The sequence below is a fragment of the Phytophthora sojae genome, assembly GCF_000149755.1.
Source record: "Phytophthora sojae unplaced genomic scaffold PHYSOscaffold_1, whole genome shotgun sequence".
Taxonomy (NCBI): domain Eukaryota; phylum Oomycota; class Peronosporomycetes; order Peronosporales; family Peronosporaceae; genus Phytophthora; species Phytophthora sojae.
In genome coordinates, this window is record NW_009258115.1 from 7,459,840 (window position 1) to 7,482,962 (window position 23,123).

The window sequence follows — 23,123 nt, forward strand, 5'->3', positions numbered from 1 at the left end:
GACCTCGTCTCGGATCCCACCTGCAGCGTCGGTGGAGTTGGGTGCGTGGACAGCTTCTGCCGTTTCTGCCAGCAGTTCGAGACGGCTCAGTCGGAAACCTACATCAACTGCTCCAGCATTCCGTCTGCAAATGCCAGCTCTCTTGCATCGGATAGTCTCGAATCCACTAGTGCAAGCGTCTGCACTACAACGGTCTCTTCTGGAGACGCTGCGGTTGGAATCAATATCGTGACCGACACAAGCTGTTCGGCTGGTGGCCTTGGCTGCATCGACAATGTGTGCCGGTACTGCAAGACGACAGACACACCTCAGTCATCGCACTTGAATACTTGCCCAACCATCAGTGCGGCCACAACCGCACCAGCTACAATATCCAAGCTTTGTTCGGCCACCGTATCGGACGGCGATGCTGCAGTTGGCATTAGCATCATTACGGACGCGACTTGCGCTAGCGGAGGGCTCGGTTGTATTGACAGCGTGTGTCGGTACTGCAAGACGAAATCGACGGACCAGTCGGCGCACTTGGGGAGCTGCTCAGACTACTCGTCGACATCAACCACGTCGTCAACGACCGCACCTGCGACTACAACCAGCGCTCCCACCGTCACAACAACACCTGCAGTAACAACGTCGGCCCCTGCGACCACATCACCTGCAGTGGCAACATCGGCCCCTGCGACCACGACGGCGTCGGGGACGACGACTTATTCCATCCCATTGGACTGCTACCAAACTGTGTCGAGCGGCGACAAAAGCGTAGGGCTGGACATTCTCACCGATATCCGATGCGGTGACGGCGGCGTGGGCTGCGTGGATAGCGTTTGCCGCTTCTGCAAACGCTTCGAGACGGCGCAGTCGCAATCGTACATGAGCTGCTCCGACATCCCGCCGGCCGACACCGGCGATGACATCAACTTCGTGATGATCGCACTAGTTATTGACCAAATCTAGGAACGCAGCCCCCCCCCATTGCAGTTTGGCGCCTCCTTGCTCCGTGTATACACACGTCCAAGGCCATTGCTCAAGCTACGCTGCAACGAGGGCTTCAACTGAAGGCGCGATTGCTTCACGCGTAGACACACGAGCAAAGGCAACCACTGATCGATGTTCAGCGCCACGGAAGCGAGTAGAAAATCCTTGACTTATGCTGCGTTTAAGAAGGTGCAGCACTCGCTCACCATTTTTTTACAAACCATTTTCGACGCCAGTGTCCTGGTCATTCATTACCAGACCACTTAAAAGTGGCAAAATCAGAAAAACTCCACTCAGGTTCGAATAATGTTTTCCCATGTTAAGCATCAGTAGGCTCGTAATGCAGGAGGCGATGGCAGATGTCGGGCGTGGTAGACCAGTAAAGCAGGTCCTGGATCTTGCCACGAGCACTGATCGGCTCAATAGGTCTTGTTAACTAGGTGATAGCCTTCCGGACACCCGCAGAGTTGAGCTGGAGGCAATTCTGTGTCAGCTCTTCGCTTACATGGCACTCGAGCACTGACGCAGCTAAGTAGGTGCACATTTCCTTTCTGGCTAAGCGCATCCATCTGCATTCGGGTTCGTTAACACCACCGTTTGCGGGCCAGGTTATCGGAACAGTATTTGACGACACCTATCGCCAAGACAACAGAGATCCCATACTTATTTGAAGTTCATTACACGAGTTTCACAGTAACTCTATGCGTCCGTAGTGTGCAGAGGGTGCGAGTGCCAACTACTGCAGAATCACCAACTTGCACCAACTTGGTAGATGCTTAGTCGTCGTCACGGCGCGTTTTGCGGCTCCTGCCATCGTTGCCCTCCTTCGACTTCTTGCTCATCTTGCTCTCTCCCTCCTCGCTCGAGTCGCTCAAGGAATCCATATGCGACTCCCAGCATCTCAAGGCCCGCATCCAATCTGCCTTATGCTTCGAGACGTTGCTCACGCTCTCGTTCTCGATCTTCTTCTTCTTGCCCGTGCTTGTGCCTTGCTCCTTCAACTGCGAATCTTGCATAACGATTTTGCCATCCCTGAAGTCGTTAATCGCGTTCTTCAACTCCTCGACCGTTGTAACGCCGTACAACGCTAGTGTTTTCATAGTCAATGGGCCAATGCCGCCAATTGCTTCGAGAGATTTTGGAGAACCGCCACTTACGATAATATTCTGTTGTTTGAAGCCCTTCGCCTGAGGATGCAGAAAGACGATTGCAGCTCGCTCGGGCTTCTCCTTGACAGTCTCCAGCAGACCAAGCTTCCGAAGTACGTAAATGATTCCTGACGCGCGTACAGGGTGCCTCTTTGAGACGGTCGTCTGGAACAAGAGGATAGGTTCGTTCTCCATGTGCTTGCCTCTCAGCTTTCCGGTGAGTTTCGCAGCCTCCAGTGAAAAATAAAACCCGTCAATTGATTCCAGAGTTTTCGACTTCGGTTTGTGGTATGGCCCGCTGCTTGTTAGCAGCGAAGGAGTCAAAGCATCGGTCTTGAAGACAGCGATTCCAGCAGTCTTCGAAACAGTAAAACCTTTGTCTGGCCTTCGGCACTTGCTAGCGATCGCGCACTCAGTTGAAGCCCACCTTGCAGTATCGCGTGTGCATTGCGCTCAAAAACCCACCCACGGAGTGAGGCGGCTTGAGGTACTTCATCAAGCATCAGTTCGACATCACGGATGCTACGTTGCATTACCTGCAACAGCCGCTCCGCCATCTCGTCACATAGCATTTTCGAGACAAGTTTTGTATCCTTTCGTCTGCCGGTACTAATTGGCTGGTAGTGCAGGAAACGATGGCGAGTGTCATTGTTTTGACGTCCCAACAACAGGTTCTCGAGGTCTCCACGATTGTTAATACTTGTGATGCATTCCTTCAGCTCCTCCATAGCTTCGGGGATAGCTTCAGGGTCAAGGCTGATGCAATGTCTCGCCACGCCACCCAAATTCCAGAACCGCTCTTTGAGTTCCTCATCGTTCACGGGGTAGTCCAGCTCTGCAGCAGCCAATTGGAGCTCTTTCAGTTTCCAGGGAGGCATCCAGTAGGTGCACCTATCCTTTCTGACGTTGCCCAACCACCTATCGTTCGGGCTCGTAAACACCACTGCTTGAGGGTAACTGACGTGTGGCGGGCCGTCGCACAAGTACAGCACTTTCTTCTTCCGATTATAATTTTTCAGCCCCGCCAAATTTTGCTGACTCACGCCTTTCAGCTCCAACGCAATAGTACTCAGAAGTTGTGGGCATGCCTCAACCCGAATTGTATCTTGGCCTTCCTGGAAAATAGCCAGCTTCTTGACTGTTCCAGCTTTCTTGTAGGTCAACGCCACAATGATCCATCCTTGTCCTTGGTGTTCGCTGCGGAAATGGTCGAAGAAATAGGCATATAAAATGGACTTGCCGATTCCTGCGGCAAGAATTTGTAAGTCGATCGTTCAATTCACTAAAAGCGTAAGGATCCTGCCGAGTAGCTTAGCTGGAGTTCCCGTCAACGTGATGCACTTTTTCCCCTCCTTCAGCAGCTTTACCACGAGCATGTAGTAAACGTCGTAGCACTTGCGCACGAAGTAGAAGTCGCCACCCTCGTACGCAACCGCAAACGGTAGACCACTCGGTATCGGCAATTTGATATTAACCTTGGCGCTGCTTCTCTCGGCGATTTGCTTGAGAGCCGCGTCCTCATCTTCTTCAGTTTCCTCCTCACTCTCGTCGTAGCCCTCCTCTACATCGTTGCTGTCGTCTGCGCTTTTGCCGACGTCTTCTTTCTCCTCCAGACACTCGTCGTCTTCATTCTCCTGCAGACTCTCGTCGCCGTTCTTCTTTTGAGCCGCCATCTCGACGGGGGAGGGGGGGGGGGGTGACACGAGCTTTTTTCCGTGTAACTTACACCATTTCATGCTGGTCGCCAGTTCATGTGTACCACTTCACACCCCCGGTCGCTGCAGAACCTGTCGATGTTGTTTGGCGCCATGGTTGTGTTCGGCAATCGTTTTTTTTAAGCGCTCGCGGGCGCAGTGGCTAAGCAAGAAAGCAAGAGCCCGGCGCTGGCCGTAAGAACTTCGTGGCGTCGTTGCTCAATGAACTCTGCAAACGCTACCAAGGTGCAGCTGAACGTCATGGGGGTTCCGAAACTATGCAGTTCGATGCTCACGACTATTTGAGACCGTAGTACACGGGCATTCTCTCGTTCAACTCGGCGCTCTGGCGAAAGATTTCGCTGGTAATTGCTGCATTGTGTTTAGAGTCCAAAGAGCCCTGGATTCGGCAAGAGCTGTGGTGGGGAAATACGGCAGGTTGATGATGGAGCTACGATTTGAGATGAACACATGAGCCCTGAAGCACAGCCAGCTTTCCGGGCCACCTGCCCGAAAGTTTATTGAACGACCAAATGGAATTCGGATGTCCACGCATACACGAGGACCGCAATTTAAACGAGACCGTGAATTCGCAGCATGCTGTGGGCTGGATCAAGCGAAGCTGTGGACGCCATCGTGTATCGAACAAGCGATGCTACCCTCCTTCTACTCGTCCAGGGAGCTGCTCGAGAAAGTCGCACCAGCAATCGGCAAACAATTGATTGACTATCCTGGCATATTTGAGTTGCTTTGCATTAATCGCTTCCAAGAGCTGTTTCACGATGAGAAGTGCCCGAGCGAAGTACTTCCCAGATTTTTCACAAAGGAACAGAAATTTGGACGCTGCACCGACGTGAAATTCGCGAAGGTGACGCATTGGATGCCGAAGAAAACAGGGCAGTGAGGCGATTCGAGTTTGCTGAGCTTTGTTTCCGTTACTGATGACTCGAGCGTTTTGATGGAGAAAGTTGTTGATGTAGTGCGGAAGTTTGCATTGCAGTCAGGGTCATGTACGTGACAACGGCACTAATGGTGGGGCTTGTCATCAGAAGCTCTGAAATTGGCCCACTATTGCTGGAAGGGGAGTGCGAAAAGTTTAACGAGATGTGAATGCAGTTGTCCAGCTCCTCGAAGACACGACTGAATGTCCTGATCGTCTGCTCGACGGCGTATGCCCCCGAACTGCGAGTGCACTTTGGCGGGAGGGAGCAGTTCATTTTCACTTTTCCCGATGAAGCGCACACACAGCGATCTCGTTGATGAAGCCAATGCCCGAGCGGACCAAGCTGAGTGCGATAGAGTCAAGGCTTTCAAAGAGAAAGCAACCCTAATCAAACCCTACAAGAAGGAGGTTTTGAATCTGTAGATGGAGATCACACGCTATCGACAAGGAATTGGCGTCTTGCGACAGAAGCTCAAGAAGGCAGAAAAAGACCTATACTCGGCAGCGGAGCTGGCGAGTCAAATGGAGGCTTCAGCCACGGAGAGCAAGACGACGGTTGAAGCGCTGATGAGGCAGATGGACGATGCGAACGGGGGTGGGGCCAACACTAGTGCAGTCAAGTACGAGCTGAGGATCGAAACGCTCAAGAGGCAGATGGAAGATCACGCCACAGAGAGCGAGAAGAAGATTGCAGACTTGAAGAAGGAGATGGACGACGCGGAGAAGGAGAGGAGCAAAGACGGCAATTACGCTGCGTTGAAGAAGAAGCTCCAGACAGCGGATAGGCGCGCTGACATCGACTCGAGGCTGCTCCATAAGGCCTACGGCCAGATCATTGAGCTGGAGCGAAAGGTGGGAATCCCGTACACCGGCGACTCCGAGAACCAGAGTCTGAGTCCAAACCAACCGATCGCTTGAAAGGCTGCTCGAAAGAGCTGATCTCCAGGTTCGAGTCGGAGATCATCGACAAGAGCGCTGTGACCATGAACGACATCGCCGGTCTCGAGTTTGCGAAGAAGTGCGTCAACGAGCTCATCGTGTGGCCCATGAGCCGGCCAGATATCTTCACGGGTCTGCGCGCTCTGCCTCGAGGACTCTTGTTGTGTGGCCCGTCTGGAACGGGCAAGACGATGATTGGCAAGGCAATCGTGAACGAGTCGGGGGCGACTTTCTTCTACATCTCTGCGTCTTCGATTGGCAGCAAGTGGGCGGGCGAGAGCGAGCAATTGGTGCGCACTCTATTCGCGGTGGCGGCAGCCAAGCAACCGTCCGTCGTCTTCGTCGACGAGATCGACTCGATGCTGACCAAGCGCAGCGACGACGACTCTGGATTCCGAAGAGCAGTCAAGACCGAGTTCATGGTGCAACTCGACGGCATGTCGTCGACTCAAAACGAGTCCATTCTCATCATCGGCGCCACGAACTGTCCCCACACGATCGATGAAGCCATTCGCCGACGATTTGTCAAGCGAATGTACATCCCGCTCCTCGCGACTGAAGCGCGCGCTCAGTTTATCACTGCGAGACATCAAGCATGACCTCAGTGCCGACGACTTCAGGCGCGTCGCAGAGTCGACGGAGGGTTTTTCGTGTGCTGACATGCACGCATTGTGTACGGAAGCCGCGCTGGGCCCTGTGAGAGCGATCGCTGACATTCGCAACGCGAAAGCGGAAGACATCCGAGCCATTCAACATGAGGATTTCTTGCAGGCGCTAAGCAATGTCAAGGCGAGCGTCGGAGGGACCTTAAACTTGAAATTGGCACAGCAGCACCATTGTAGCCGCATCCTGCGTCTCTTCTTCGGAGTCGTCGTAGGCGGCAAGTGTCCTTGGGTGTCACGGCCAGAGCCAGGTAGCGTTCATTCGGTCTCGACGAATGAAGCGCTCCGATAGTGCCGTGGGGCGAATACGAAGCTCTCGGCAGACCAGAATCCGGTATTGAGTCATGGATCTGGTTTGCAGTGGATCTTAGCGGGCAGATCGTGCCCATTGGCAAGCAGCTTCAGCACCTGTGCACAGCACTTGGCCTTCAACAGCCAGGACCCCATCGTGCTCGTCTCCAACGAGGACGGTGGCGTCAGCTTTCGCCCGATCCCCGCACTAACTAACGGTTCTTGAGATCGCGACGCATGTGCAAGTATTACCGCCAAGATGAGTATAATGAAAGGAGTTCGCATGCTTTTGACCTCAAATGACAGCAGTTAGCAAAACCTGCGATTTACGAGGATCCAGCCCTCCACATTATTAACAATGATCCTCTCCACTATGCGCTATTCGCTTTTCACTTCGACTCCGTCGTAGTTGCTTCCTTCACTTCGGGCTTGTTGGATGTGGGCACGACGTGGTGCTTGAAGCGAAGGTAGGCGTGGTCGTCCCCGGTGCGGTCGCGTACACAACGGTCCAGCCGTGGGACGTGGAGGTTCAGCACGTCGTCGAGGAAGGACTTGTGCTGAGCTTCGATGTTAGGGAAAGACTCGAGCGGCGTAGACGACACAGCCAACTCCAAACCTGGTTGCACTGCATTCCACTGAGCCATGATTTCGTCGTGCGCGCGATCAGATTTGCACAGGAATGGGCCGTACACGCGCTGGAACGTGAGCGGCAGCCACTGCAGCACATTCTCACGCTTGAACTCCAGGTTCAGCACAGACGCCTTCCAAAGCGCGAGGTTCGAGGCGCACGACGACAAAACGATCTTGAAGAAGGTGCTGAACTTGAACAAAGAGTGCGAGCGCGCCACCTGCTTGGACCAGTTCTTCTCCCACGCATTGTTCGCGCTTGAGGTCTTCACAGACAACGACGAAGGCACTGACGAAGTTCCTGAAGGTGTTCTATCAACCAAATCGTCGGCGGTCAAAGCTCCCAATGGCGCGCTCGACCCTAACGTACGGATCAAATAAAACGCCGTAAAGCCCACTCCAGCGACGATTCCGGCAATCTGCGCGTGCTTCCAGAACGTTTTCAGGTCCAGGTACTCCTTCTTGCACGCCTCCACCAGCGTCGTGTGCATCTTGAGCCTCAAAGCCGTGGCCTTCAGCAGGTTCAGGATATTATCCGTCGCGCGGTCGGGCGCGCGCTCCACCTCGCGGATCACCTCGCCTCTAATCCCGTCGAACTCGTGCTCGAGCATCTTGGGTACATTGAACGCCGTCTCACCGTTCTCTTGAGCTGCCGATGGCAGCGACCTCGGAGCCTCCTCGCGCTTGTCCTGCGGCACGTACATGGTGTAGATGAAGGGTAGGTCCTTGCGGCCGATGACCTTGCTCAGGTTCCAGCACAGCGCGCCGTACGCGCGCGCAAAGTCGTGCACCGTCTGGAAGTCGTCCACCTTGTTCAGTATCAACAACACCTTGCTGCTCATGCCCTGCAGCGACTTGGTGAGCACGTCCAGCGTCTCGAACGTCGTGCCGGGCTTGTCCGGGTCGAACATGACGAGGATCACGTCCGCGCGGTCCGCGAACCACTGCACGACCCGCTTGAAGTCATAGCCGCGGTCCTTGTCCGTGCGGTCCAGCGCGCTGCCGGGCGGGTCGATCATGCCCGGCGAGTCCACGATCATGAGCCCGCCGTGGTCCAGTAGCGGACTACCGGCCACCACCTTGAGCTCCACCTGCGACACGAACTCGCGGCCGAAGAGCCGCTGCACGTCGCCGAAGCCGTACTGCGCGTGCCGCACCAGCGCCGCGCCGTCCAGCCGCTCGTCGCGCGCGCCGCCCGCCAGCACCGTGAAGGTGCAGTCCGTGGGCGCACGCCCGGTCTTCTGCACGCGCTGGCCCAGCATGTGGTTGATGAAGGTGCTCTTGCCCGAAGAGTGGTTGCCCAGCACCAGCACCATGGGCACGTTCACCGGCGCGAAGGACGGGAAGCGCGTCTGCGCCCGCAGCGCCTCCAGCCGCGCGTACAGCGCCGCCACCTCCGCCTGGATCATGCGGTTCACCTCGCCGGCCACGCGCACCTCGCTCACGTCGGCCATGGTTGATGATGATTCCGCGGGAGGAAAAAGGAAAAAGTTGCAAGATGGCTACAGTGAAACTTGAAATTAACAATTCTGATTGAAGCGTGAATTTTCGGATTACTCGGTTTGCCCGGTTGCCAACCAATACCAGTCTCCAGTAGCCAAGAGCTCCATTAGACTTGGTACAGATGAAGCGCCGTGTAGCCATCAAGCGCGGCACGACCGCGCAGCCGCCGCACAAGAAGCGCGCGCTGGGAGACGACGCGTTCGACTGGTCTGGCAGCGGCAAGGGCGACTCGAACGACGTGATCGCGTCCGACAGCGAGGCCAGCGACCAGGCGAGCGAGGCCGCGAGCGACGAGGAGGACGAGGAGCTGAAGGAGACGGCCCAGGAGAAGCGTCTGCGGCTGGCCAAGGAGTACCTGGGCAAGATCACGGCGCAGGAGGCCGGCGGCACCGACGCTGAAGAGGACGACGAGGACGGCGTCGAGGCGTGCGTGGGCGCGCGCCTGCAGCAGGACGCGCTGGAGGCCATGGGCAAGCTCTTCAAGCAGGTGGCGGCGTCCTACGCCGACTTCGAGTTCGACGCGGACTCGACCAAGTTCCTCAAGGGCCACCGCCTGCCCGTGACCAGTCTGTGCCTGCTGGAGGACGGCAAGACGGCCTTCTCGGCCGCTAAGGACGGCTCGCTGCTGCGCTGGGACCTGGCGGAGCAGAAGAAGACCAAGCTCTCGCTGCCCGCGGACGACGTGGCCGCCGACAAGTGCAAGACGGACAAGGACCGCTGCATCCTGGCGCTCGCCGCCAGCTCGGACGGCAAGTTCCTGGCCAGCGGCGGCCGCGACAAGCTCGTGCGCGTCTGGGACGTGGAGAAGGGCGAGCTGCAGGAGAGCTTCGCCGGCCACCGCGACGCCGTGTCGGCGCTCGCGTTCCGCCTGCGTTCGCACTCGCTCTTCTCGGGCTCGTTCGACCGCTCCATCAAGCACTGGAACCTCACGGAGATGGGCTACGTCGAGACGCTCTTCGGCCACCAGAGCGAGGTGAACGGCCTCGACAGTCTGTACAAGGAGCGCGTGGTGAGCTGCGGCCGCGACCGCAGCGTGCGCATGTGGAAGATCCCCGAGGAGACGCAGCTCGTGTTCTACGGCAACTCGGGCTCCATGGACTGCGTCAAGATGGTCACGGACGAGTACTACGTCACGGGTGGAGATGACGGCTCGCTCTCGCTCTGGTTCAACGGACGCAAGAAGCCCGTGTGCGTCATCCCGAACGCGCACGACGGCAAGTGGATCAGCAGCGTGGCGGTCATGCCGCGCACGGACCTCATCGCCTCTGGATCGAGCGACGGTCAGATCCGGTTGTGGCAGGCCGACCTGCAGGCGCGTACTCTGACCGCGGTGACGTCGATCCCGCTGGAAGGTTTCGTGAACGGGCTGTGCTTCGACTCCAAGGCTCGTTTCTTGCTTGCAGGTGTAGGCCAGGAGCACCGTCTCGGCCGATGGGAGAAGCTCAAGGTCAAGAACGGCATTGCGATCATCGCTCTGCCCAGCATATATGCCGCGCAGGAGGAGGGCGACGATGAAGAGGAAGAGGAGGACGAGAGCGACGACGAGTCTTAGAGTGTGCACCGTTGCGCTGATATCACCCTCTCTTTCTTCATAATAGCATGTTTCTACCTTTGCTGCTTACCAGGTCTATCGCTCAGGGGTGCAAATGAGGGGTATTGCGGCTAATATCGTGTCATATTCATTGATAGCAGGGAGACTGAGAGTGAGAGCTGAGCTAACGTCCTAACCGAAGTGAATCGAGGACACGCCGCCGGGAGGAGCGTGGATCCGCGTGATGCGGCGGTCGGTCAGCACGTTGCCGCAGTTCTGGTTGGAGCCGCTAGCGTACGAGTTTGAAGATGCACCTCCTCGTCCTGCCGGCTGCGCTTGCTGGTGCGGCGCAGGCTGGTTGAAGTGGTTCGGAGCGTCGTTGTAGCCCCCGCGGCGGTTGTCCTTCGCGTAGGGGTTAGCCAGCTCGGGACTTTCAACCTTGCGACGCATCGATTGACGCTCGTGTCCTGCGAATTGACTTGAGCCGTCACCTCCGCCGAAGATCAGCGAGCCCACCGATGAACCTCCTCCGGGTGGCGCGTGTAGGCGCGTGCTGGGCTTGTCCCGCAGGAAGTTGTCCACATTCTGGGTCACCTGGTAGCCGGAGCGGGCCATTGTCTTGGAAGTTGGGGCGGGAGGCAGGAAGGTGGACAGGATGCGGCAAGTTGAGGAGTGAGTCTGGCTGCAGCTTGATGCTGTTTGGCCGTGGACTTCGCTCTTAGCCAGCGTGTCTTGTGGAAATAGACCTGCGATCGTGAGCTACTTGCTTGCCTGGCTGCAGGTTCAGCTAGCCTTGAAATAGCGGAGCACGTGCCGGATTCCAAGCTGGTCGATCCGCTGGAACAAGGCATGTTTCGGAGCGTTATTCTCCTTGCTTGGTGGCACCCCACTATAACCGGAATAGGCCCTACTGCGTGGCGTCCTCCAGTTCAACCCTGTTAACGCCAAACCACCATCACGGATGTTGAAAACCAAACCGCCTCCATTGACCCCAACCCAAAGCGTTAAACAAGCTATAACAGCGCAACTGACCTAGCAGAAGCGGTCCGCGCACAGTGCGTGGGCGCCGACTTCCTCGTATTCGCGCTTGGACACCCAGAGCTGCTGGAATGAGCCTAAAGACGCCAGAATGGACCCACCGATGAAGACGCTGAATTGTCGCTCGATCTTCGTGACCGTCGTGAAGCGCAGCTTGAACGTGCTGGGTACCAAACGAGTGAGTTCCATGTGCAACCGCTCCGTCATACCGGGAGTGAGGCTCCCTCCTCCGCATAGAATAATGTTGGTCAGCATATCTCGCCGCAAATCAGCGTCGCACAGCTGCACGGCGTCGTAGATCATGCGATGCAGACCCTTTGCCACCACCTTCGCCGCCGCCGCAGCATGCTGCTCACTCTTGACCACGGCACCCCCAAAATTCTTGGGGTGCAGCAAAAACTCCGGAACCTCGTACCGTTCCTTGCCCAGAACAATGGTCTGTCCATCCGGCAGCTCATACTGCTCCTCCGTGATTTCCAACGGTTCCAGTTCCGGTGACGGGGAGTTCTGACCTGCAGCAGGGGATTGCCTGTGCTCCTCCTCCAGCGGCGTCGGCGCCATGGAGCACGTGGCCTCCCTCATATCCCTGAATAAATCCGCGCGCGAGAACTTGAGGTAACTCGCCGGCATCGCCGGAGGCGTCGTGAGGTTTTCCGCCAACGGAATCGTCTCCAGCGCTCCGGTCTGCAGGTTCAGCTTCCTCGTGAAAGTGCCTCTCGGCCTCACAGTCACTGGATCGGGCTTCTGCGTGGCCACCAAGTGCTCCAGATACTCCGACAACTGGTTGCACCCCACCGACGAGTACTGCGCCGGCTTCTCCAGTGCGTATCCGTCGTAGACGGGCACGACGCGTGACGCGCCCGCGCCGATCTCCGCCACCAACGCCATCGACCGCCCGAAGGCAAAGGCGTCCAGCATCGCGTCCTTGGCCATGTAGAAGGCCGGCACCTGGAACGTCTCGAACATCATCTCCAGGTACTTCTCGCCGTCCCGGGACGCCGCGTTGTGCAGCGCGTCGTTGGCGAAGCACGAGGCCGCGGACGTGATCACCGGGTGGCTCTTGGCGTCCACGTGCAGGCGCTCGAACGCGTGGCCCCAGACCTTCTCCAGCGCGTCCCAATTGGCCACGGCGCAGGCCTCGATGGGGCGTGCCACCTCCAGATCGTGTCGGTGCCACAGGTCTCCGAGCACTGCAGAGGAGGCAGCGGCGTCCTTGGAGCCGTCGGAGGGAGGAGATGGTCGGCGCCCCACGACGCTGGGCAGCACCAGCTGCGGCGTGTCCTCGCCCGCCAGCCCGAACTTGCTCAGCGCCGTGCCTACGTCGCCCACCACGGCTTCCACATCGTCGCCGCAGTACATCGTTGGAAAAGTTTGTGGGAATTGGGTAAAGTTTTTACCTTCTGTTGCTACTGGTGATTGGCTACGCAAAACTTGGTATCTCCCTGTTGCGCTTGATGGACTTCATGGTTGAGAGCTCCCCGGTAAGTGTCGAGGCAGCTGCAAGCCAGGATTGATGAGCCCTTGCATCGATCATGTTTGTGTTATATCGTAGCTTGTCGTTCAGCTGGCTACGTAAGTGATCAAGTGTCTACCGTAGACGCTCTAGTTGCTTCTTTTTGTTCAAACAGTGTGAAAGGGATGGCAGTTGGATCGATCGAAGCCTAGTCACCCCTGAAGCACAGCCTGCTTTCCGGGCCACCTGTCCGCCAATTCATTGAACGATTAAATGAAATTCGGCTGTCAACGCATACACGAGGACCGCAACTTGGTTTGCATACCAGGTATCCATGATAAGCTTAGTCTCGGTAACTAATCCTTCTTTTCATGCAGTCGTGGCAACAGGTCCTGACCCGGACCTGTCCAGCCACTGCATTATTGAGTAAGCTACAAAATGTCGGTATATTAGTAAACATCCCTTGCAAGTGTGTGTTTTTTCGTTCATGCGCACATTCTGGATTCGCCACCGCTGCTGTCGCCGGCATCGTGTCGGTCGGGGCTGACAGAAAATGAAGTACCTTTGGACCGATCCTCCCAATCCACCACTATCGCAACCACGTGGACGTCTTCTTTCTTGCTCTTGTTTATTTCCGGAAACCTCAGCTCCTTCAGTGTCGATCGCCGGTTCATCCTGCCCGCTCCGTCTTTCACCATTTCAGCTAGTGCGTCAAATTCGCTTGCCTTCAGGCGCTCAATGAGAGGACTATCGGTCTGAAGCCACCCATTTGTACTCCTTTGCCAGGCTCTAACCTCCTCCAGATCGTCTTCCCCAATGTAGTCTGCCAGCTTCTTCTCACAGGCATCCCAGCGGGCGGGGACGCGCTCATTTGGGCCGATGTCCACCACGAACGCAGCGTCGCGTCCGTAAACGAGGCCGTGAATTCGCAGCATGCTGTGGTTACGATGTTAAAATTGCTAATGCACGCTTTAACCCAGTCGGCGATTGACAGATTCGGACGTAGGGTATTTGCGACGTATTATGAGCAAACTCGATGGAAAAGTGTGCATTAACATGTTTTATATACATCGCAAGTACTAAAAACTTATTATGTGTTCACTCTTTTCTTGCAGTCGAAGATTCTGTGGTGTAGCGAAAAAAATGACTTTCCACTACATTGGGGGTCAAACGAAGTTTCATTAGTGGGAGCTTGTGCGATGACCATCAGCTCAGTCAGATAAGGGACGAGGAGAGCGGTGCCCCCAAATGGTCATGCAATCAGCCCCACTAATGCAACGTCGAATCGCCCCGCGGACCTGTTACCATGTTTGACGCCAGAGTAGCAACCGACTCCTTGCAGAGTCTGGTGTAGGTCTTGAACGCATCGGAAACCCAACGGCCGTGAAACTGGATCGTGAGTGCATCCGTGCCAGCTCGGTACATGTGGGTTGCTCCGCCCGCTCGTAGAGAATGGGAGCTGAAACAGCGTGGGTCTTCGCCAGTGCTGGTAGCCGCCCGCTTGAGGTGTTTCCGGACTTGGAGAAGGATCAAGGCTCCAAACACGGGGCACAAGAATGGGTGTCCCGAGCGCGACAACATCCTCGTTGTAGGAGAGCCGCCTTGGTTTGTCTTGGAGCCGATCAGGCGCATACACACCGACTGTGCCTTCGATGGGGACAGGGTTGGCTGGCCTTCCGCATCCAGAACCGCGATGTCTTGAGCTCGAACAGCAAACCACTTGAACGAACCGCCAGTAATTGCCACGATTTCCGACCGCCGAAGGAGGAAAAAGAACGCCAGGCACATGACCCCCCAGAGGGCTTGCTCGAAGGGCTCAGTCATTGAAAGGTTGCGGAAGCACACCTCGAGGAGTCCGATTGACCCTGGTGCTTTCCGGCGCGGAGGTGAATCGAGACGGCTGATGCCCTTGAGCAGCATACGAATGTGCGGGTGTGCGATCAGGAAGTCATGACCGGATGCCGCGAAGAAGTGCCGAACACCGATGAGCACGGCCATGATCGAGTCGCTGCGAATGAAACCCCCGGACCCGAAGCCATACCGAAAGCCGTGGAGAATAAAATCCGAGATGTGCTGCACTTGAGCAGCGAGAGGCATGCCCAAAAGCGAGGGTGCAATGCCCTGGCGGGACGTCCAGGTCGTCCACTTGGTCAAGGCTCGGCGGTATTGCTCGAACGTGGAGTCGGCAACGGAGTGCGCTCGGAGATACGCTACCAAATATCGATCAGACCTTGAATATCCACTGTCGGCGACACCTGGGACCATCCGGGAGTTAGTAACGAGAATTTGACCGCATACGATGGGTTAGCGGCAATGCGGGAGCCAGCGTCGGTGCGTTCGTTGTCAGAGCCGGCCACGTGCGACGCCGAAAACCGAAGCTGGAACGAAGTCTCCCACCAGCTAAGTAGCCGGATAATCACTTGAGCGCGTGAATTACAGGACGCGAGCTTGTTTTGCCATGCGACCGCAGAAGTGTTGTCGATGCGAAATTGAACGTGGCGTGGGCGGTCGTTGCGCGAGGCACCGGAGCCCCACCGGCGTCCCCATGCGTGGACCGCGAAAGCGCACGAGAGCAGCTCCCGAAAGTTGATATCGAAGCCGTTGGGCGTGCCATCCTTAAAAGCCGCAATCAAGGCACGCTCGCTGTCCGAGAACTGGTACGTGAGGGCCACTTGCGATGATACATCCAGCGCGCAGAGGCCATAATCGGACGCATCCATTTCGACTACAATATCGGGTACTGGGAGATCATTGAAGTATTCCAGCGACACGCGCTGTTCAGGCGGGGAGTGTGGAGCACACACCACCACCATATCAGGTCTTGTTGCATGTCCGGCGTAATCGGAACACGCTGAAACCGCTGAAGATAACTTTCGCGTCGGCGCAGACGCTGGAGAAACGGCCGTGCAGCACGGATACATGTTGCGACGTGCCGGAGGCTACCCATCAGCGACTGGTAGGCTTGCCTTGAAAGTGATGAAGCAGAGTACGCAGCCGCCACAATACTGCGTGCCTTGATTATCTTCTCCGTTGGCATCGAGACCGTTTCCGCCACCGTGTCGAACATGAGGCCCAGTACACGTTGGCGCGTGTTCCAGTCGGTGAACTTCTTAGTGTTGATAGCGTCAGCTCCCAGGACTGCTACCATAGCGTACCGTAGGGACCGATCAACGTCCTCGCAGGAGGTGCCAATGTCCGCAGCCACATTGATGTGGTCGTCAACCCAGTGATAATTGAAGACACCACCCGGGTACTCGCCAGTCGTGTGTGAACCGTGCACGTAAGCGATAGCACCACCAGCAATCTCGTAGAAACCCGGTGATCCAGCCCAACCGAATGGCGCAGCGAGCTCGATCACGATGTCATCGTCCTCCTCGATGTGGCCGCCGAAAAGATACACGCTGTTGCTGTGAATGCTGATGTTGCGGAAAGCAGACGCCACATCACCAGCCATCACACACACCCGGGTCCTTGGGTGAGCGCGCTTGGACCTCAGGATTTCGGCCGCCACCGCGTCGCAGTGAGTGTACTCCGGCTTGGTGATGCTGTCCTGATCCGTGTAGTCGTTGATGGAAGTGCCTTCGGGGTATGACAGATTGTGGATCGTCCTACCCGACACGTTTGCGTCCTCATTGCCCTTGTCCACCACCCTGAAGGGGCTGATAATAATCTCGGGCCATTGCTTGAGGAGATCGCGGTCGAGTACGAGGCACCGCCCAGCATCCTGCTCCTTGCGAATGTTCTTGCGGAGCACATTAAGGCGATCTCGCGCCGACCCGTGATTTGGTGGCCGCTGTACCTGCCGTGGAGGTGTCTTGCTTAGCCGAACTTCAATGCCGCCCTGCACGATTCTCTGGAGCTCTTCCAGATGTGCGTAACCCTTGCATACTTCGTTCAGCACGCCTGGGACCAGGTTCTTGTTAGGCCGGTAGTCATCAGCCGTCTGTCCGCGCACCAGCTCCACAAAGGCTGGCAGTATCATGCCCGACTGTCGTGCATATTCCGATAGCGTCTTTTGCAACGGGGTGTCCAGAAGGAACTCGGGTCCCGCCGCGCCTGGTCGCGACAGCGGATAATTGTCCGGCGGCGGCGCGATGCCATATTTTGCCATAGCTTGAGCCAGAGTAGCTCTCCGAGACATCCGCAGTAAATCGCTCCGGGCACGGGCGTTCAGGTGCATGCCTGCAGAGGTCTTGACGCTGACGACGGGGCGCAGGTAGCTTGGCCGCGGCGCGATATCGTTGCGCAACTTGGCTTCTTCTAGAGGATGGCCCGTGCTTCCTTGGTCCGGGGTACACGATGCCGACCCCGGCGAGCCGATTATCCGCGAGGCCGGCTGAGTCGCAGCGCTTCTCAACTCACTCCCACGTGGTAATGGACACCTAACATCTTGTGATATAGTGAGAGGTGACGCTCCACGTATATGGTTTAATTGGTGTACCGGCTGTATGGCCGGCACTGGCTGTATGGCCGTGAGTGACTGTATGGTCGACCCGGACTGTATAGTCAAAGGTAGCTATATAGTTGTAGGTGGCTGTATGGCCGACCCGGACCGTAAGGTCAAAGTGCCAGCGCAAGCGGCGCTGGCTCCGCTGGTGACCTTGTGGCTACCTGGTGAAGTCGGTGTTCCGGTGGTGGAAGAGGTCGGACGAAGGGCAAAACAGGTGCTCTCACGGAAACTTTTCCGCTCGCGCGCCGCAACTAATCATCAGCATCAGCAACTTCAATGCCCATTAGAGTGTAGGCATCCCAGTACTTACGGTTTGCACGCAAAAACTCGATCATCTCAAAGTTGATAGGGAGGAGAGACGAGCGCTGCGGCGTCATCACAAGTTTGCACTGCGAGAAGAGTCTCTCGCAGCGGTTACTGGTCGGTGGAATTGCCCTGACGAGAGGGCTGTAGCGTGGCCCAGCCTCCGCAGGGACATTGTCGGAGCGCAGCAGCGCGGTTGCGAAGTCTTCGGCACCGCTGCGTGCTTGGGTCCGCGTGCGCGCGCGCTGCTGCGTGCTGACGGCGGGTACGTTCGCCGCAGAGCTGAGCTCAAACGGAACCACCGCGTCTAGTTCTTCTGGCGTCAGCTCGGCTTCGCGCTTCCCAGCAATCTAGTGTAACATACAGCAACATTAGTATTAAGCGCAACATTAGTATTAAGCGCAACATTAGCAAAACACCCGCAACATGATTAGCTTTACAACAGCGCTCTCAAACACCGGAGAGTGAATGATGCTGGCATCCGGTGACAGGTACGAACTTATAATGGGGAACATCTCCGCCATCTTGTCGAAGAGGACGCGCACGGCGCTCATGCTGAGAGTGTCTTCCTGGAGCTTCTTGCATACGCTGTTGAACGTCTTGAGGGTCTCCGTCAGCGCGACAATCCGGCGATGCGCAGCTGGCATTGGCACCAAGTCATACACGGCGTCCACTCGCTTGATCTCATCGCGGATGCGCACGTACTGTTCCAGCATCGTGAACGTCGAGCTCCACCGCATTGCGTTCGCCCTCAGCGGCGCCAGACCCGTGTGTCGTCTAAGCTCGGCGCGGTTCTTGGGGGTGCGCAGCACCGCCATCAGCTCGCTCAAGCTCCAACCAGGTCGTCGTGCTCGGCCAAAAACTTTTTTGTCGCCAGATTGAAGCGATGGGAAGCCCAACCCACCAATGGGACGCCGAGAAGCGTAGCCATTCGCTGATTGGTGGCGCAGTTGTCGCCACACAACAACTTCAGCGCCTCCACTGATAGGCCAAAAATACTCAAATTGTTCCGTGTGAAAGCACAGTACGACTCTGCCGTTTGGTCGACCTCGTCGAGAGGGGCTACAGCCAACACCACGTAGTGCACCTCGCCGTTAAGCCAAAAGACGGCGATAACAGCGACGTTATGCTCTCCAAAGCACGTCCACCCATCGAACATGACGCCAAAGTCGAGTGGAATCACCGAAGCGATGGCCTTCTTGACAGCCTTGGTCGTGGCAGCGACGTACTTTCTCAGCGTCTTGGAGGAGATGGGCTTGAGACGCGACATCGAACGCGTGAGTGGGTGGTCCACCTCAGACAGCGGCATGTTGCGGTCGACCACCCACTCCAGCCAGTGGTACACGTTCGCGACTTTGTCGCTCACGAAGCCGTAGGAGTGTTGCTTCCCGGTCATGGAGCTGGCCTGGGCGAGATAATCAGCCTCGTAGCCGGGTTGCTTGTCTTTCAAGTGGCTGACGAGATTGCCGTAGCCACTCGAAACCTTCCGGCGGCGTACCGCGCCACAGTACTTGCACTTGAAGTAGAAGTCAGGCATGGAGGAGATGAAAGCGCGGCGGACGTCGGAGTTCTTGGGCAGGGCTTCAAACGGAGAGGGGAAGGGGGGGCTGGGGAGGATGTCTTCAGTTGTTGAATGAGCAGAATAAAGCTGTAGTCGACGGGAGACGCTTCTAGAATCACTGGACAAGATGGGCCCTAGAAAAACACTAGATCTCACTATTACCATTAAAATCAAGATTTTTGTGCACAATGCGTTCAAAACATGAAGAACTAACTATGCCATATAAAAACATAAATGACGCTCAGTATCATTAATACAGGGTACTATAATATAGCAATAATATATAAATGAAGTAAGAAAATATCATTACTATTTATTATAATATATATTTTTCAGGCACTGATACACTGAATCCTCCTCTTTCCACTCCAAGGCGTGCATTTGTGTCGTTTTGCGGGACGTTCGTCAACTTATCGTTTGACTCGTCCCGAGATCTCGCGTATACGAGCGCGGGTGTTCTTGTACCGCAGTGTGACACCGGGGGCGAGTCGCACCTTCAACCAACCGAACATATTTTGTCCTGTTCATCGTCTACCACCGCAGTTGAGCTTCTCTCCAATGCCGCAGGTTCCGGAATGAAAGCTGGTGTGCCGCATGTGCGGCGCGCCTAAGTCGCTTCCGGAAACAGTCTTCTACTACGCCTGGATTCACATCAAATCCGGGTCGTGGGGACGTCGTACCGTAGAATTAATCGCCCATTCTCCCCTCCTCTCGTTCGCAGCACTGACCCTGTGGCGCGTCGCTCCTATTAGCTAAGTGATTTGACTGAGGTCAATCCGTGCCACTTGGGTTGCAACAACAATGTATGAAGATGTATAGTAGAATACTTGTTGAATGTCTACGAGTAGCAAGTGACGGCTGAAGACATTGACTGCGAGAGACACTAGCTTGTGACTCGAGGGTTACGAGCGACAGCATGCGTGATGTGCTCTCATGGCTGCGGCCATAGTAGTCAGATAGAGTCTACGGGGGTTTTACCGCTTGAGAAGCTTTCCCCTACAACAACACTTAAACAACAAGAATCACAACCAATTTTGCACTGAAGTACACATTTTCATTCCTGTACTCGGCTAGCCCTTCGCACACAACTACTTCGCGTAACTCAACACAACTCATCCACACCGGCAAAGTGCTCAGAGTTGCGGCAGCGATTCTCTTATTAGCAGCTGCACAGATGCTCAGCTAGTAGAATACTACGATCGCCAGTTGTGATCAAGGTCAGCATCATTAAAACACCGATGCCGCTAATTGTGAACGGGGTCATTAGTACGACAAACAACGCATTGTGTAATTTGGCCATTTTCTGTGGTCACATCTTGGCGGGGACCCAAAGAAGCAATATTGTTATATAGAAAGAATGCTCCAAATGGTTGCATTAAAGTACCAAAGAGCATAAGGTTTTTGAATGACATCGAACAACATTCGCGCTACATTCGTAGCTTTCCCCCGATCGATAGAGATCATATTGAAGAACATAATAAAAGTACAATTGTGTATATTATAGATCTGGCATAGCTGTGAGATGCCGGAGACAGAAGCTAGACAAGAATGCACTTTGAAGTATGATTTCTGTTCTGAAACGACTGGACTTTGACGCTCCTAAATCAGTAAGTCTATCTAAAGAAAAAAATCGAATCTGCATTCCGCTTCAAAATCCAAGTTGTCCAATATTTTCCATAGCTAGCGACACGGCATGTCAGTTAATCAACTTCTTCTTCTTTCTTCGTATTAACGCACCATGGCCGTGGTGTGATGATCGTGCAGCATTCATCCTCGAATAGGTGCGCTCACGCTGGGCGAGAAGAACGACTTGTGCGCTGACATTCCGGTTGAGGGGGTCCAGCATCGCCAAGTGTCGGAACGTGATGTGTGAAGAGCAGGGAATGAATAATTTTATTTGTTTGCATTACGTCTGAGCGAGCGTTGTATATGCACTCTATATTTTTACTGGGATAGCAGTGGCCGATAGGTCATGCTGCTAGGCAGCTCAAATCGGGTTAATTCGGACCTCGGTAACTGAGGCCAGCAAAATGAGGCCGGTAAACTGAGACCGGTAAGCTGAAGCCGAGTCGCTGTTTGTCTTTTGCATGCAAGTGACCCGCCCGAGTCACTCCCTTTCTGTCTACTCGTGGCTGCATGACCACATCTATCGTTTCGCCATTTCATATTCTACCACTAAACATAGCAACCGGCTACGTACATGTGCCTACCCACCCGCCCGCCCCCAGCCTTCACACGAGCTACAACGATTGCCGGAGTGCCGGTACCATCGCCCTGAACTAACATGGTCACGGCACTAGGGCCCCGCGAAGGCTAGGACAGGACTATATCTGCTGTTTTGTTTTGTTTTTGTTTATAGGCATCTTTCTCATGGCATTTCCTGGTAATGTGATCTGAAAAGTAGATATGAGGTGGCAAAAGAGAAACTAAAACCAAATGAGCCTTGCTTGAGAAGTATTTGCAGCTTGACATACACATGTATACATGTACCTAATCCGTTTGGAGGGTCCAGTGTGGCATAATGGTGGCCACGCCAGTACATCACTGAATGCACTTCTTTATCAGCGGTATGAGGACAACACGAGTGTCCAGAAGCCACACTGTCACCCTCTACCGGAAGCGCGACAGCACCCCAGTATGTGTCTATTAAATATGGTAGGCGGCTCGAGCTCGTAAGAAAAGAGATGCACAAATGTAAGATCGAAAGTTTGAGCAGACTACTTTTTAGGAACCCTTAAATTTCAAAGCGACTACGTTACTCAAACACCTCGGAGCCTAATGTTTTGGTCCACGGGCACTACGTACGGCAATATTGCAGCTGGGGAGTCCAAACGGTGCACATCCTGGTGACTAAAAATCGTGGCCTACAGATTATTTCAGGGTACAAAAAATGAAAAGACAATACGAAAGAAACAAAATGCGTCATTATTCATAATAGTAAGAGCCTATAATGCTCCAGGGTTTTCATAAAGGTATCACCCAGAAGATTATAGCTCTTCTTCTCTCTTGCTAGACAAAGAGCGCGGCGGATAGAGGGTTAAGCTTTGAGGTTGCGCTCGCACGCCTTGATAGTCGTAATACTACTGCTGTGGTGAAAGACCTGGCTGCCCCCGTAAAATTGCTCTCCCAGCCTAAGCGTAGCCCTAGTTTGCATTCAAAGTCGACAGTCCGTGTGTGTATGCCACATTGTATTCAGAGCTACATTTACTACATGTAGTACATCCGAGTTGCGATTTTGCGTTGGTCGTGCTACCGTAACTCGGTAAAGTGATTGTGTTAAAGGTACGCATCGTTAACACCGATGCCTCTCATTGTCGAACACGACGAACAGCGTGTTGTGTAATAGCAAAAATTGCATTCTTTCGGCCAAAAGGGGCTCCATTTCCTCGAAGGAAAAGAAGATCCGAAACGAATACAGACTAGAGCGTGAGAGCGAGACGGGTAACAACTAATACCCGTTTTTACCGATGAGATCAGGTATTAGAGTCAATGTAAAATACATAAAGTGATGTCTGCCACATATGATTTCCTTTTAAATCCGGATATATCAGGCGTCTCGTTCTCACGCTCTAATCTGTATACGACGTCTAATCTATCAAAAACCAATCGAATCAAAAGCGATCTAAACTCATAAATTCACTCAAAGATCGAATGCGGTTTGACTGACAAATGTTAATAGCTTGGACGTCATCGGAGCTCGTTTTCCTTGAGCCGTTTTTCGAATAAAAATTGAGTTTTTTTGGGGGGAATACAAACTATCTAATATTTGAGTCCCATCTAGAAGCACTCGGAGGATATTTAGCTTCTCGCTCAATGCTACATGTAGCTGTCGTAATGCGGGTTGAAGGATTGTGAGGCGATGGACCCAGAGGTTACCCGAAGGTGCCCCGAGAGTGAGCCACTTGAATTGTGGGACACCCTAGCTCGGCGTCCCGTATAGAAGGCCGGCGACTGATTACGAAACCCGATGGCGTATTTACCGAGATCCAGAACGGGGAGGCCCGTAAC

At 54.9% G+C, this 23,123-nt stretch overlaps 10 protein-coding genes across 10 annotated transcripts; 3 read left to right on the top strand and 7 right to left on the bottom strand.

Moving 5' to 3' along the window:
- Window positions 1–168: 168 nt before the first annotated feature.
- On the top strand, window positions 169–864 carry PHYSODRAFT_389324 (hypothetical protein; the record flags this gene model as incomplete). The annotated part of the gene is made up of 2 exons (XM_009517794.1): window positions 169–560; window positions 594–864. Coding segments are annotated over 2 exons (663 nt in total), but the record flags the coding sequence as incomplete, so codon positions are not given.
- Window positions 865–1,748: 884 nt separating this feature from the next.
- Window positions 1,749–3,793, bottom strand: PHYSODRAFT_473347 (hypothetical protein; the record flags this gene model as incomplete). The annotated part of the gene is made up of 4 exons (XM_009517795.1): window positions 1,749–1,914; window positions 1,975–2,225; window positions 2,702–3,355; window positions 3,404–3,793. 4 exons carry the CDS (start codon window positions 3,791–3,793, stop codon window positions 1,749–1,751), a joined length of 1,461 nt encoding a protein of 486 aa, XP_009516090.1.
- A 2,091-nt stretch (window positions 3,794–5,884) lies between these two features.
- On the top strand, window positions 5,885–6,327 carry PHYSODRAFT_353598 (hypothetical protein; the record flags this gene model as incomplete). The annotated part of the gene is made up of 1 exon (XM_009517796.1): window positions 5,885–6,327. One exon carries the CDS (start codon window positions 5,888–5,890, stop codon window positions 6,293–6,295), a length of 408 nt encoding a protein of 135 aa, XP_009516091.1. The 3' UTR covers window positions 6,296–6,327.
- A 711-nt stretch (window positions 6,328–7,038) lies between these two features.
- Window positions 7,039–8,730, bottom strand: PHYSODRAFT_475086 (hypothetical protein; the record flags this gene model as incomplete). The annotated part of the gene is made up of 1 exon (XM_009517797.1): window positions 7,039–8,730. The coding sequence occupies one exon, from the start codon at window positions 8,728–8,730 to the stop codon at window positions 7,039–7,041; it is 1,692 nt and encodes a 563-aa protein (XP_009516092.1).
- Window positions 8,731–8,900: 170 nt separating this feature from the next.
- On the top strand, window positions 8,901–10,331 carry PHYSODRAFT_294254 (hypothetical protein; the record flags this gene model as incomplete). Its single annotated transcript, XM_009517798.1, has 1 exon — window positions 8,901–10,331. One exon carries the CDS (start codon window positions 8,901–8,903, stop codon window positions 10,329–10,331), a length of 1,431 nt encoding a protein of 476 aa, XP_009516093.1.
- Window positions 10,332–10,502: 171 nt separating this feature from the next.
- Window positions 10,503–10,925, bottom strand: PHYSODRAFT_263521 (hypothetical protein; the record flags this gene model as incomplete). The annotated part of the gene is made up of 1 exon (XM_009517799.1): window positions 10,503–10,925. The coding sequence occupies one exon, from the start codon at window positions 10,923–10,925 to the stop codon at window positions 10,503–10,505; it is 423 nt and encodes a 140-aa protein (XP_009516094.1).
- A 417-nt stretch (window positions 10,926–11,342) lies between these two features.
- On the bottom strand, window positions 11,343–12,707 carry PHYSODRAFT_322449 (hypothetical protein; the record flags this gene model as incomplete). Its single annotated transcript, XM_009517800.1, has 1 exon — window positions 11,343–12,707. The coding sequence occupies one exon, from the start codon at window positions 12,705–12,707 to the stop codon at window positions 11,343–11,345; it is 1,365 nt and encodes a 454-aa protein (XP_009516095.1).
- A 3,386-nt stretch (window positions 12,708–16,093) lies between these two features.
- On the bottom strand, window positions 16,094–16,783 carry PHYSODRAFT_473266 (hypothetical protein; the record flags this gene model as incomplete). Its single annotated transcript, XM_009517801.1, has 1 exon — window positions 16,094–16,783. A coding segment is annotated over one exon (690 nt), but the record flags the coding sequence as incomplete, so codon positions are not given.
- A 719-nt stretch (window positions 16,784–17,502) lies between these two features.
- On the bottom strand, window positions 17,503–17,682 carry PHYSODRAFT_468078 (hypothetical protein; the record flags this gene model as incomplete). The annotated part of the gene is made up of 1 exon (XM_009517802.1): window positions 17,503–17,682. A coding segment is annotated over one exon (180 nt), but the record flags the coding sequence as incomplete, so codon positions are not given.
- A 698-nt stretch (window positions 17,683–18,380) lies between these two features.
- On the bottom strand, window positions 18,381–19,091 carry PHYSODRAFT_466615 (hypothetical protein; the record flags this gene model as incomplete). Its single annotated transcript, XM_009517803.1, has 1 exon — window positions 18,381–19,091. The coding sequence occupies one exon, from the start codon at window positions 19,089–19,091 to the stop codon at window positions 18,381–18,383; it is 711 nt and encodes a 236-aa protein (XP_009516098.1).
- Window positions 19,092–23,123: the final 4,032 nt, after the last annotated feature.